The following is a 12999-nucleotide window of genomic DNA, read 5'->3' on the forward strand; positions in this document are numbered from 1 at the left end:
GATTCCAGCAAGCGCGGAAGAATATGTCGTGTACTGTTTACGTCAGGTTTATTCTGATAACGAACGCAATATAGTAGACTTCTTTCGGCGTGGAATGCTCACTTTGTCTGTGTTATCTTGCTTTTTGTGTCCTCCTTGTTCGTTCGTTATGGGTTATTTTGCTTCCAAAGTGGCAGAATTCCTACACTCACTCTAGTTGTGGACCCAAATTTTGATTTTAATTTTATCACTGATCTCATTTCTGAAACTACTCACTTATTTCGAATTGTTTGGTTTACTTTCAGTTCATATCCTGTGTTCAACAGACTGTTCTTTCATTCAGTATGTCCTGTAATTCTTTCTCATTTTCTCTGAGTATAATAATGTCATCAGCAAAACTTATCATTGATATCCTTTAACCCTGAATTTTATTTCCACTCCTGAACCTGCCTTTTATTTCTGTCATTGCTTCTTCGTTGTACAGATCTGTTACCCAACGTTTCTTCGGATTCACCTTCCTTGTAGCTATATTCGTCTGTCCAATTCGATGATTGCACTTTTCAGATACTTTATTTCCATACCTTTTTAACTGAATTGCCTTTTGTGGTATTCATAAACGTAGTATCTATACCTTACAGCGCTTCAAACACACCTCATCTGCATTCCGCTTATTTTCACATTGATGCTTATGAAAGATTCTCTTAAACTTCAGGCTGCTCTTCATTCTTACTAAATTGTAATCTGAGTCCATATCTGCTCCTGGGTACGCCTTACATTCTGATACCTCAATTCCAAATCTCTGTACCACAATGACGTGCTCCAGCTGGAATCCTTCCGTTTTTCCAGGCTGTTTCCAAGTGTACAACCTCGTCGTTCCAGTTCTGAACAGCGTTTTCGCTTCACGGGCTGAAATGTATTGCAGAACTCAATCAATCTTTCTCCTCTCACTAATTCTTACTCTAGAGCTCATATTCTTCCGTTACTGTGTCTTTTCGTCGTTCCCCTACTGCAGCGTTCCAATCACCCGTGGTTATTACATCTTTATCTCTCTTTGTACACTGACTTACCTGTTCAGTATCCTCGTATACTTCCTTTGTCTTCATCTTCTGCTTGTGACATCGGCACATTTACGTGAAGTATTGTTGGTTGCCGTCGATATACTGTTGTTCCTGAAGAGAATAATCCTGTCACTGAATTGTTCACAGTAACTCAATCTTTACCCTATCTGCCTTTACGTGACGGTTATTATTATTATTATTATTATTACACGATTTTCTCCTGATGCTGATATTCGTCTGACCAGAAATCCATATCTTATTTCCATTTCATTTCACTGATCCACCCTATATCTGGCTGTAACTTTACGTTTTCCTTTCTAGCTTTCCTACCGCATTCAGAACTCTGACATTCCAAGCTACGACACGTACAATGTTACCCTTTTGTTGCTTAATCAGTCTGTTTCTCACGGTCAAGTTGTTACGCCGGTGCCATTTGTTACTTTATATATAAAAAAATTATATATTTAATTATATCAGCATGATTTTTTCCTTTGTTAGAGCATGATTCTTTCTCTCAGGGATATTGTCTTTTCTTATCACTTTTACTTACGTGCATAAGTAAATATGAGACGGGTTCTTGAAGCGCCGCAGTTATTTATGTACCAACTTTAGATTTTGAACGTGGTGACTAAAATATAGTTGTGGTTAACTGAATTGAATATAATTTTGTAAATTTCTATTTATTGATTGCAAAGCAAGGCTCCAGAGAATTTCGAGTGTTGCCGAGGAGCGGCCAAGATAAAACTTACTGAACTCTTGGCATCTGTATAATTTAAACAAATGAGCTTTAACGTAAATTTATTATCTGTTGCAATTTAGAAACGTTCTTACAACGAAATCTCATGCATTTACAGTTGCTGTTAACAGTAAAAAAAATTAATTAATTAATACTTCGGCGCGTAGTGGCCAACCAGAAGCTGCATCAAAAGATGAGCTTCCCGCAGCGCAAATTACTGAAAAAATGCTTATTAAAAATAATTAGCCACTGCGAGCATTTGAGGTGATAACTATTACAAGGAAATTCATTTTGTGATAACAATAACAAGTTTATTTTAGCATAATACAGAATAACGTACATAAAATATGTGTAGCCGCTGAATGGCCGCCTTCCGTATCGCGAAACAAAACAGTGTGTGTACCATAAAGTACGTCCTTCCTCCTCGGCTGTACAATCGCGTCTCTTTCGATCCTTTTTTATTTTCATAGACATTAAATAAAGATGCTACTCTTAAATTATCGCTGCATATCAGTTTTTCAAGAACGTTAACTGTATCTTCTATAGTAATTATATTCATAAAATACGTTAACTACGGTTTACAACCGATAAACATGTCAATATTTATGTGACGTACCGTCACAAAGTCCATCTTGATAATCCTCTCCCGGAGCTCCTAAGGGGGAACTAATCCGAAATCTTTTGCCAATTTAGACATCGTCACGCCATTGTTTCAACATTTGCGCCGTGTACGGGTATCATGTCATTGGGTAGGAAATGGCAAGAAAATAATTTTCGCACTTTAACGAGGATCGCTTTGGCATTAGCGACTCTCCTTCGGGGTTTCACGCTGATTATTAAAGGCATTAATCCACAATGATCCACGTCATTGTACCCTTGAACTGACGAATGTGATGAACTATGATCATTCCACCATCGTTAGACTTTTGCATGTAATGGGGAAGGTTCAAAAATCCAGTGTATGGGTACTGCAGGCTCTAAGCCAAATTCACAGTGATCAGCAGTGGCCATATGTGCATCTCTGCTCGCTCGTCGTCCACCTTGTATCGTTACTGGTGACGGGAAACGGTGTCTTCATGCTAACATAGGGAAGAAAAGGGAATGGTTGAGCCCAAGAAAAGCAGACACTCCCTATGCAAAGAGCTGCGCACATCCACAAAAGATCATTTTATGCATCTAGTGGAACAGCGACGGTGTGGTGTGCTATGAATTGCTACCCGGAGGTGTAACCATCACTGCTGATATTTATTGCGAACAAATGACACGTTTTGTAGACGCACCGCAAGAACAACGATCAGGAGAGACTGCGTGAAGTGGTGCAACTCCACGATAACGACCTTTCGCTTTCTGCTGGACTGACAAAAGACACTATACAGGAGTTGGTTTGGGAAATCATTCTGCACCCACCTTATTCACCTGATAATCATCTTGTGGTGCGGTTCATAACCAATCCAGTCACCCCATAACTCACAAAGCAGCCAGCTTCAGATATTTACTTCACAGGCTGAACAAAATACCCATGAACAAGCATGACTACACACAAGAACTGAACACGATAAAACAAATTGCACAGGAGAATGGCTATGACGCAAAGAGAATAAAGCACAAAATACAAAAACAAACAGCACATAACCATGAAACACACACACATACAAACACGACTCATCACACAACAAATCAGCAGACAGTAAGCAACAAATGGCACATAATGACTTACAACAACAAAGTCACACACAGGGTGGCTAATATACCAAAGAAGGATTCATCATAGCATACAGGACCAACAACACAATACAGAGCAGACTCGGAAGAAATACCACCAACACTGACAAATACAGCCAGTCCGGTATCTACCAACTTACTTGCAACTGCTGTCAATCTGTATATGTGGGCCAAACATGTAGGACCTTCAGAACCAGATATAATGAACACCTCAGAGTACTGAAAAGCAATAGCACACACTCAACATTTGCAGACCACCTGGTAGCACACAACCACCACCCAACAAACATTGAAACTGACCTTCACATCCTAAAAACTAGCAGCAGCCTATACCAAAAATTAACTATAGAAGAAAACTATCACATCCAAAAATCAATAGCCCAAGGAAAGAAAGTACTCAATGAATACACATCACCGTGCAACAAAACCCTCTTCGCCACAATAGAAGAACTATACAAATAACACACACACCAAAAAAACTAAAAAAACCCCCCCTCTCTCTCTCTCTCTCTCTCTCTCTCTCTGCCTCAGTACTCAACACACACATCACACACATGCAAACCCACACAAACCACACACCACTAACGCCAAATAAAATTCAAACTCGCGCGCCTCACCCAGCAGAACACGCCACGAAACAAATGAACGCCACACAGCCACAACAACACGTGATGGCAGCGAAAACTCCCCCTATGTTTTGACCAATCGGAAAAAGTGCATTGCCACGCGAACACAGACAAAGAAGTAAGCCTACTTACTTCGCCAACAACACAGGAGAACGCACCACAACTACAAAACTGTAAGTTCCAGAAAGATAACGTGATACAGTCTTATTTCCGTTCGTAATTGCATAACAAACAGAAAAATAAATTACGTTTGGCTGTTTGCAGATGGCAAGTTGTATATGGTGTAGCAGAACAGCTACCAAAATAAATGGACAATAACATCATGTAAGGTATGTTAACTAATGCTTACACCCACTTTTCGCCAATTAAGTTATAAATGCAACATCTACATAATGTTGTAAACAACACAAATGTTAATATGTTAACAACAAATTTACAGTTAAAAATAAAAAAAAAATAGAACCCAATGACGATACCACAAAAGTGCTGAAACATGTATGGGTGAAACAAAAGAAAAAAGGTGTCTTGCATATGGCGGAACTTCTCATCCCCTTATTCACCTGATCTCGCGCCCTCAGATTTTCACTTTTTCCGCTCACTATCGAACAGCCTTCTAGGAACTTCATTTACGGATGAAAATGCGCTCCGAACATGGTTCGACAACTTCTTCACCTCAAAACCACGTGATTTCTACAGTCACATAATCAAGAAGTTACCGTTGGCAGACTGTAGTAAATAGTGAAGGAAAATATATTGTTGACGACTAATGTCTCCGTTATATGTCTCTGTTGTGTTTATCAAAGTTACGGACGAACGCTACGAACTTACGCACCAACCTAACACATTAGGAAATGGGACGCTAAAAGTAGTAGATGAGTTTCGCTATTCGGAGAACAAAAAACTGAAGGTTCAACTTGAGAGGAGGTAAAACTGACTATAAGAAAAAAGCATTTCTGAAAAAGAGAACGTTGCTAAAATCGAATAGTTAGTCGTTTTGAAATTGTTTGCCCAGAGTGTAGCCTTACATAGAAGCGAGAAGTTCAGATAAGAGGATAGTAGAAGCTTTTAAAGACTTATAGTACAGAAGAATGCTAATGATTGGATGGATAGATTGAATAAGTAATGAGGAGGTACTGCATCAAACTATTGAAAAATGAAATACTACTCGACTAAAAGAAGGGATTAGTTGATTGGACACAACTTGAGGCATGAAGGAATTGTCACTTTGGTAATGAAGGGAAGTGTGGGATGGGGTGGGCAGTGGGGATGCAGTAAAAATGGATGTAGGTAGCAGGAGTTACTCAGAAATTGCACAGAACAGACGAGCATATAGAGCTTCATCGAACTGAAGACGACAACAACAACATCTCTCAGAAATTATGGTTTAATGCAAAAAGGATGGGTCCAACAATTATGTTACACTAACTGCACACTACGTTCCTATTTTTACAGATTTCACAGGCTCTTGTCGTAACAGACGTAGAATTTCAGAACTTCAGTGTTGAGTGCTCGACTGAGAGTTCATATACCCCAAAAATGGGGTAATACTTCATGAAAAAAAGAGAATTTCACTACCAGTCTTTAATCATACACAAATTGCAATAGCCAGTTGAAGAACAGTCATTGAACAAGAGCATCTCACTTGATTCTCAACTGGTCGGTTAATGTGCTACCATTACTTTGAAGATTTGCAGTCTAAGTCTGTGCACAATTCTGTGACCAGATGTTGAATGAAGAAACGATCTTCACAGATTTCTTTCTAAGGGGACACCTAACTCGTCCAGTTTCCCTAAACCGCTATGCCACATGCCAAAGTCCGAGCAGTGGGGCGCATTGTGCATGCTGATTGGAGCCTGACGCTAGAGTAGTAGTTCCCGTGTAATGTCAGGCACATCACTGGAGTCGTAGGTGTAACGCCTTGTATGTTCCTGAGTCCTGAGTAACGGTTCCTGTGTAACGCGAGGCACAATGCGTGGAGTAGGTATGTTCCTGACTTCCCAATAGTAATTCCTGTGTAATACCTGACACAACACTTGCGTCATAGTTGTAACACACTGTATGTTCCTGACTTTCCAGCAGTGGTTCCCGTGTAACACCAGGCACACTACTTGGGTCATATGTGTAACATCCTGTATGTTCCTGACTTTCCAGTAGGTTTCCTGTGTAATGCCAGGCACTGCACTTGGGCCATAGGTGTAACAACCTTTATGTTCCTAACTGCCATAGGGGTTTCTGTGTAACACCAGGCACAGTGCTTGGGGTGTAGGTGTAACACCCTGTATGTTCCTGACTCTCCAGTAGTGGTTCCTCTGTAACGCCAGGCACAAGTCTTGGAATGTACGTATAACACCCTGTATGGTCCTGACTCCCCAATAGTGGTTCCTCTGTAACGCCAGGCACAACACTTGGGTCGTACATGTAACACCCTGTATGGTCCTGACTCCCCAGCAGTGATTCCTCTGTAACACCAGGCACAACACTTGGGTCATACATGTAACACCCTGTATGTTCCTGACTCCCCAGTAGTGGTTCCTCTGTAACGCCAGGCACAACGCTTGGAATGTATGTGTAACACCCTGTATAGTCCTGACTCCCCAATAGTGGTTCCTCTGTAACGCCAGGCACAACACTTGGGTCGTACGTGTAACACCCTGTATGTTCCTGACTCCCCAGCAGTGATTCCTCTGTAACGCCAGGCACAATGCTTGGGTCGTACGTGTAACACCCTGTATGGTCCTGACTCCCCAGTAGTGGTTCCTCTGTAACGCCAGGCACAACACTTGGGTTGTATGTGTAACACCCTGTATGTTCCTGACTCCCCAGTAGTGGTTCCTCTGTAACGCCAGGCACAACACTTGGAATGTATGTGTAACACCCTGTATAGTCCTGACTCCCCAGTAGTGGTTCCTCTGTAACGCCAGGCACAACACTTGGGTCGTACGTGTAACACCCTGTATCTTCCTGACTCCCCAGTAGTGGTTCCTTTGTAACGCCAGGCACAATGCTTGGGTCGTACGTGTAACACCCTGTATGGTCCTGGCTCCCCAGTAGTGGTTCCTCTGTACGCCAGGCACAACACTTGGGTCGTACGTGTAACACCCTGTATGTTCCTGACTCCCCAGTAGTGGTTCCTCTGTAACGCCAGGCACAACGCTTGGAATGTATGTGTAACACCCTGTATGTTCCTGACTCCCCAGTAGTGGTTCCTCTGTAACGCCAGGCACAACGCTTGGAATGTATGTGTAACACCCTGTATAGTCCTGACTCCCCAGTAGTGGTTCCTCTGTAACGCCAAGCACAACACTTGGGTCGTACATGTAACACCCTGTACGATCCTGACTCCCAGTAGTAGTTCCTGTGTAATGCTAGGACAGCACTTGGTTTGTACGTGTAACATCCCGTATGTTCCTGTTTCGCGTTGTGTCGTACTGTGGAGGCGTTGCTCAAACAGGCGATCTGGCAAGGTAACGTGGCTGCCCGGCAGGTACTACCAGGCGACAGAGGAGGGCCAGCCATCGAGGCGGCAGGTGTTCGCCGTGGAGGAGGGCGGCAGTCCCCGCTGCCTCAGCTGTGACGTCATCAGTCCCGAGGGGAACGCCTGCCTGCGCGCCTCCGCCAGCTTCAGCCACGACCTCAGCTGGTACTGGCTCACCTGCCTCGGGCCCGACCCGCCTGTCATGACGACGCATCCGACTGCCGATCCCGACAGTGAGACCATGCACAACACTGATTTTTATAGTGTCACCCTCATATTTTTCGGGTTTGGCCTATTTAAGACCATATTAAGTAATTTATGTCTCTCGAGTAGTTTTTTATTCTATTCTTGTGGCGTTCTCATCTTGCTTCTGACCGCACTAAGTCCTTGTTTTCTTTGTTTTGTCCTGGAAGGTTCATGGAACTTTTTACTTTTACTCTGAACTTTTCTCTTTTTCGTATTTCTTCCTCCGTTATTTCCATTTCTCTCCGGTCTGCTTTAATTCCTTTGATTCACGTCACTTGTTTATTTTTAGGTTTGTGTCAAAACCGTTAAAAGCTCTGTTTGTCATTCTTTTCTTATGTACCCTTTTTATGTCTCCATAAAATGCAACTCTTCTCTTCCTCATGTTTCTAGCATTCTTTCTATTCTATCGTAAAATTCTTTATTATTAATTTCCATTTGTTATTGTCAAGTTTAATTCCTAAGATTTACTGGCTGTTTTGCTTTCCTTCTTCTCTGTGTCATCTAATTTTTTTGATGTATTTAACGAAAGGCATTCTTGACTAATGAGAGTGTAGTAGTCTTCAAGTTCTGCATTTACGGATGAAGATTCATCATTATACAAGTTTTTTGTTAATTGATAAGCCATTTCCCTTTTCAAATGTTCAAAAAAGTTCAAATGTGTGTGATATCTTATGGGACTTAACTGATACGGTCATCAGTCCCTAAGCTTACACACTACTTAACCTAAATTATCCTAAGGACAAACACACGCACCTATGCTCGAGGGAGGATTCGAACCTCCGCCGGGATCAGCCGCACAGTCCATGACTGCAGCGCCTTAGACGGCTCGGCTAATCCCACGCGGCATTTCCCTTTTCCTTTCCCTTGCTAAGTTAGCCTCTTTGTCCATAAAGTTTTGTAGCCTTTTTTATTTTCTACATAATCAGTTTCAATATATTTTGGTGCCTCCTTCCTGTTTGTCACAGGCACTGCTATTCCAAAAGATATTCATAGATCTGCTTTTGAAGTTGTCTCTCATACGAGATTTATCTGCATTCTTCCATCTTCTATGGATTCAGCTAAGGTAGCAAGATAGTCTACACGGGCCAATCAATCAATCCTCAGATTATTCCCTTTTTCGTAATCATGATTTTTTAAATCCCTAGCCACGCGGAGTGACCGCGTGGTTTAGGGCGCCATGTCATGGATTGTGCGACCACTCCTGCCGGAGGTTCGAGTCCTCCCTTGGGCATGGGTGTGTGTGTTGTTCTTAGCATAAGTTAGTTTAAGTAGTATGTAAGTCTAGGGACCGATGACCTCAGCAGTTTCGTCCCTTAGGAATTCACACACATTTGAACCATTGATTTAATTCCTTCTTCTTCTGGTTTTTTCCTCCATTCCCTCATCTTTCCCAGTACACAGCTGAACAGCAGCGCGGGCAATCCACTCTTTGCCTTATTCCACTCATGATCTCAAAAATATTGAAGCTTTGACAAAAGATTTAATTTTGCACTTTTTTTACTTGTTGGTGTGTTATTTTTGACTCTTGTGTATTGATCGTCATTAAAATTGCGACACCATCAAGACGATACGCAATAAAAAAATTGATATTCTTGGATATGCAAATGATTAGCGTTTCAATGCAAATTTAGAAAGTAGGCACGAGAAACGCCATCTACATTCTATATATAAACAAACATAATGCAGAAGGTTTGTGATTTGTATGTCCCATTTTATTGCTGGTTGTTTGCGAGAAGGTCGTCTTATGGTTCGTGTGTGTAGGAGAAACATCTACCAGAGTGTATCGAAACTCGACAGCGGCAGGATCGTGGTCTATTGACACAACGCTTTATCTTTCCATGACGTTGTTGCTTGCGTTGGTCATAAACCCACGACTGTCGTGCGAATATGGTATCGAAAGTTTTAGGAGTTCCATAATCAATATCATGCTGGATCTCAGTTACCACTCACGCCTTGCGCCTTAGAGGACACACATATTGTCAGTTCGGTCATGCATTGTCGAACAACCATGTCACGTACTTTGAGTCAGGGAAAGGGCTTCTTTGCATCGGGACAGGTATCCACACCCACAATACAACAAAACTTCCAGCACGATGGACTGTCACACTACTGTTGGGGTTTCGCTGGGCATGGCGGCAAAGAGAGGCACGCCGATATTGGTGCGGCCAACAACAGTGGGCACACGAGAGTCAGCATATCGTCTTCCCAGATGATACACGAGTCCTAGTTGAGTGTACTTTCACAACGGACATATCTATCCTTGGATGTTCTGAGAAGAGGGAATAACACCAGTTTACATTCTCGTAGTCATGTGAGTATAGTACCTGGCGTGAGAGTGAACTGTCAGGAAACAACTGGATGTTGTGCTGGCCACAGCTCACCGTCTTCTGACTGCCGCTCCGGGCTGCGGTGACGTTAGGACACGTGAGAAGAGTGCCTTAGTGTCGCTTCGGTCCCTGACGTCACAATGTCATTCAGAAAGCTGTTTCGGGACTATGTGGACGACGTACACTCCTGGAAATTGAAATAAGAACACCGTGAATTCATTGTCCCAGGAAGGGGAAACTTTATTGACACATTCCTGGGGTCAGATACATCACATGATCACACTGACAGAACCACAGGCACATAGACACAGGCAACAGAGCATGCACAATGTCGGCACTAGTACAGTGTATATCCACCTTTCGCAGCAATGCAGGCTGCTATTCTCCCATGGAGACGATCGTAGAGATGCTGGATGTAGTCCTGTGGAACGGCTTGCCATGCCATTTCCACCTGGCGCCTCAGTTGGACCAGCGTTCGTGCTGGACGTGCAGACCGCGTGAGACGACGCTTCATCCAGTCCCAAACATGCTCAATGGGGGACAGATCCGGAGATCTTGCTGGCCAGGGTAGTTGACTTACACCTTCTAGAGCACGTTGGGTGGCACGGGATACATGCGGACGTGCATTGTCCTGTTGGAACAGCAAGTTCCCTTGCCGGTCTAGGAATGGTAGAACGATGGGTTCGATGACGGTTTGGATGTACCGTGCACTATTCAGTGTCCCCTCGACGATCACCAGTGGTGTACGGCCAGTGTAGGAGATCGCTCCGCACACCATGATGTCGGGTGTTGGCCCTGTGTGCCTCGGTCGTATGCAGTCCTGATTGTGGCGCTCACCTGCACGGCGCCAAACACGCATACGACCATCATTGGCACCAAGGCAGAAGCGACTCTCATCGCTGAAGACGACACGTCTCCATTCGTCCCTCCATTCACGCCTGTCGCGACACCACTGGAGGCGGGCTGCACGATGTTGGGGCGTGAGCGGAAGACGGCCTAACGGTGTGCGGGACCGTAGCCCAGCTTCATGGAGACGGTTGCGAATGGTCCTCGCCGATACCCCAGGAGCAACAGTGTCCCTAATTTGCTGGGAAGTGGCGGTGCGGTCCCCTACGGCACTGCGTAGGATCCTACGGTCTTGGCGTGCATCCGTGCGTCGCTGCGGTCCGGTCCCAGGTCGACGGGCACGTGCACCTTCCGCCGACCACTGGCGACAACATCGATGTACTGTGGAGACCTCACGCCCCACGTGTTGAGCAATTCGGCGGTACGTCCACCCGGCCTCCCGCATGCCCACTATACGCCCTCGCTCAAAGTCCGTCAACTGCACATACGGTTCACGTCCACGCTGTCGCGGCATGCTACCAGTGTTAAAGACTGCGATGGAGCTCCGTATGCCACGGCAAACTGGCTGACACTGACGGCGGCGGTGCACAAATGCTGCGCAGCTAGCGCCATTCGACGGCCAACACCGCGGTTCCTGGTGTGTCCGCTGTGACGTGCGTGTGATCATTGCTTGTACAGCCCTCTCGCAGTGTCCGGAGCAAGTATGGTGGGTCTGACACAGCGGTGTCAATGTGTTCTTTTTTCCATTTCCAGGAGTGTATTTAGCCGCATAATCGCTCTGAACCAGTGCCGGATGTACCGCTATGATCCCGAGGTAATGGATCAAAGCAAGCAGTCGAAACATGAGGAGTCGCCACTGCCAATAAAGGCGAAGACCCAGACATTACGTGAACAGTACTCAACAATGGGTCGCACTAGTGCCCTGTATTTGGTCTCCTGTACAGATGAACCACGCTTTCCTAAAATTCTCCCTATAAAGCTAAGTCCAACATTCGCCTTTCCTGCTAAAATCCTTACATGTTCATTCCATTTCATATTGCTTTGCAATATTACACCTAGATATTTAATAGAGGTGACTGTTATCAAGCAGTACTCTTCTAATGCTGTACCTGAACATTATGGGTTTGTTTTTCCTACTCACCTGAATAACTTACATTTTTCTACATTTAGAACTAGCTGCTATTCATCGCACCAACAAGAAATTTTGTCTAAGTCATCTTGTATCCTCCTACAGTCACTCAACTTTCACACCACCTCGTACACCAAGCATACATAATCAATAAACAACCGCAGATCGCTGCCCACCCTGTCCGCCACATCATATATATATATATATATATATATATATATATATATATATATATATATATATATATATATACAGGGTGATTACAAATGATTGAAGCGATTTCACAGCTCTACAATAACTTTATTATTTGAGATATTTTCACAATGCTTTGCACACACATACAAAAACTCAAAAAGTTTTTTAAGGCATTCACAAATGTTCGATATGTGCCCCTTTAGTGATTCGGCAGACATCAAGCCGATAATCAAGTTCCACCCACACTCATGTTCCCATCAATGAGTTCGAAAGCATCGTTGATACGAGCTCGCAGTTCTGACACGTTTCTTGGTAGAGGAGGTTTAAACACTGAATCTTTCACATAACCCCATCACTTCATCACTGAAAACAAGTTTCGCACTGAACGCATCCTCTTCCATGAGCTGTGGCAACCGCGCCGAAAATTCAAAGCGTTTGACTTTGTCATCGGGTGTCAGGGCTTGAAGCAATTGTAAACGGTAAGGCTTCTGCTTTAGCCTTTTCCGTAAGATTTTCCAAACCGTCGGCTGTGGTACGTTTAGCTGCCTGCTTGCTTTATTCGACGACTTCCGCGGGCTACGCGTGAAACTTGCCCGCAAGCGTTCAACCGTTTCTTCGCTCACTGCAGGCCGACCCGTTGATTTCCCCTTACAGAGGCAT

At 43.9% G+C, this 12999-nt stretch overlaps 1 protein-coding gene across 1 annotated transcript in view; it reads left to right on the plus strand.

The window, feature by feature from the left end:
* Positions 1-12999, plus strand: part of LOC126191246 (venom dipeptidyl peptidase 4-like) — a 475023-nt gene that overhangs the window by 398768 nt on the left and 63256 nt on the right. The window contains exon 11 of the mRNA XM_049932056.1: positions 7606-7829. Coding sequence (XP_049788013.1) covers positions 7606-7829 — 224 coding nt within the window. The remainder of the gene's footprint in view (positions 1-7605; positions 7830-12999) is intronic.

This window comes from Schistocerca cancellata, chromosome 6, assembly GCF_023864275.1.
Source record: "Schistocerca cancellata isolate TAMUIC-IGC-003103 chromosome 6, iqSchCanc2.1, whole genome shotgun sequence".
Taxonomy (NCBI): domain Eukaryota; kingdom Metazoa; phylum Arthropoda; class Insecta; order Orthoptera; family Acrididae; genus Schistocerca; species Schistocerca cancellata.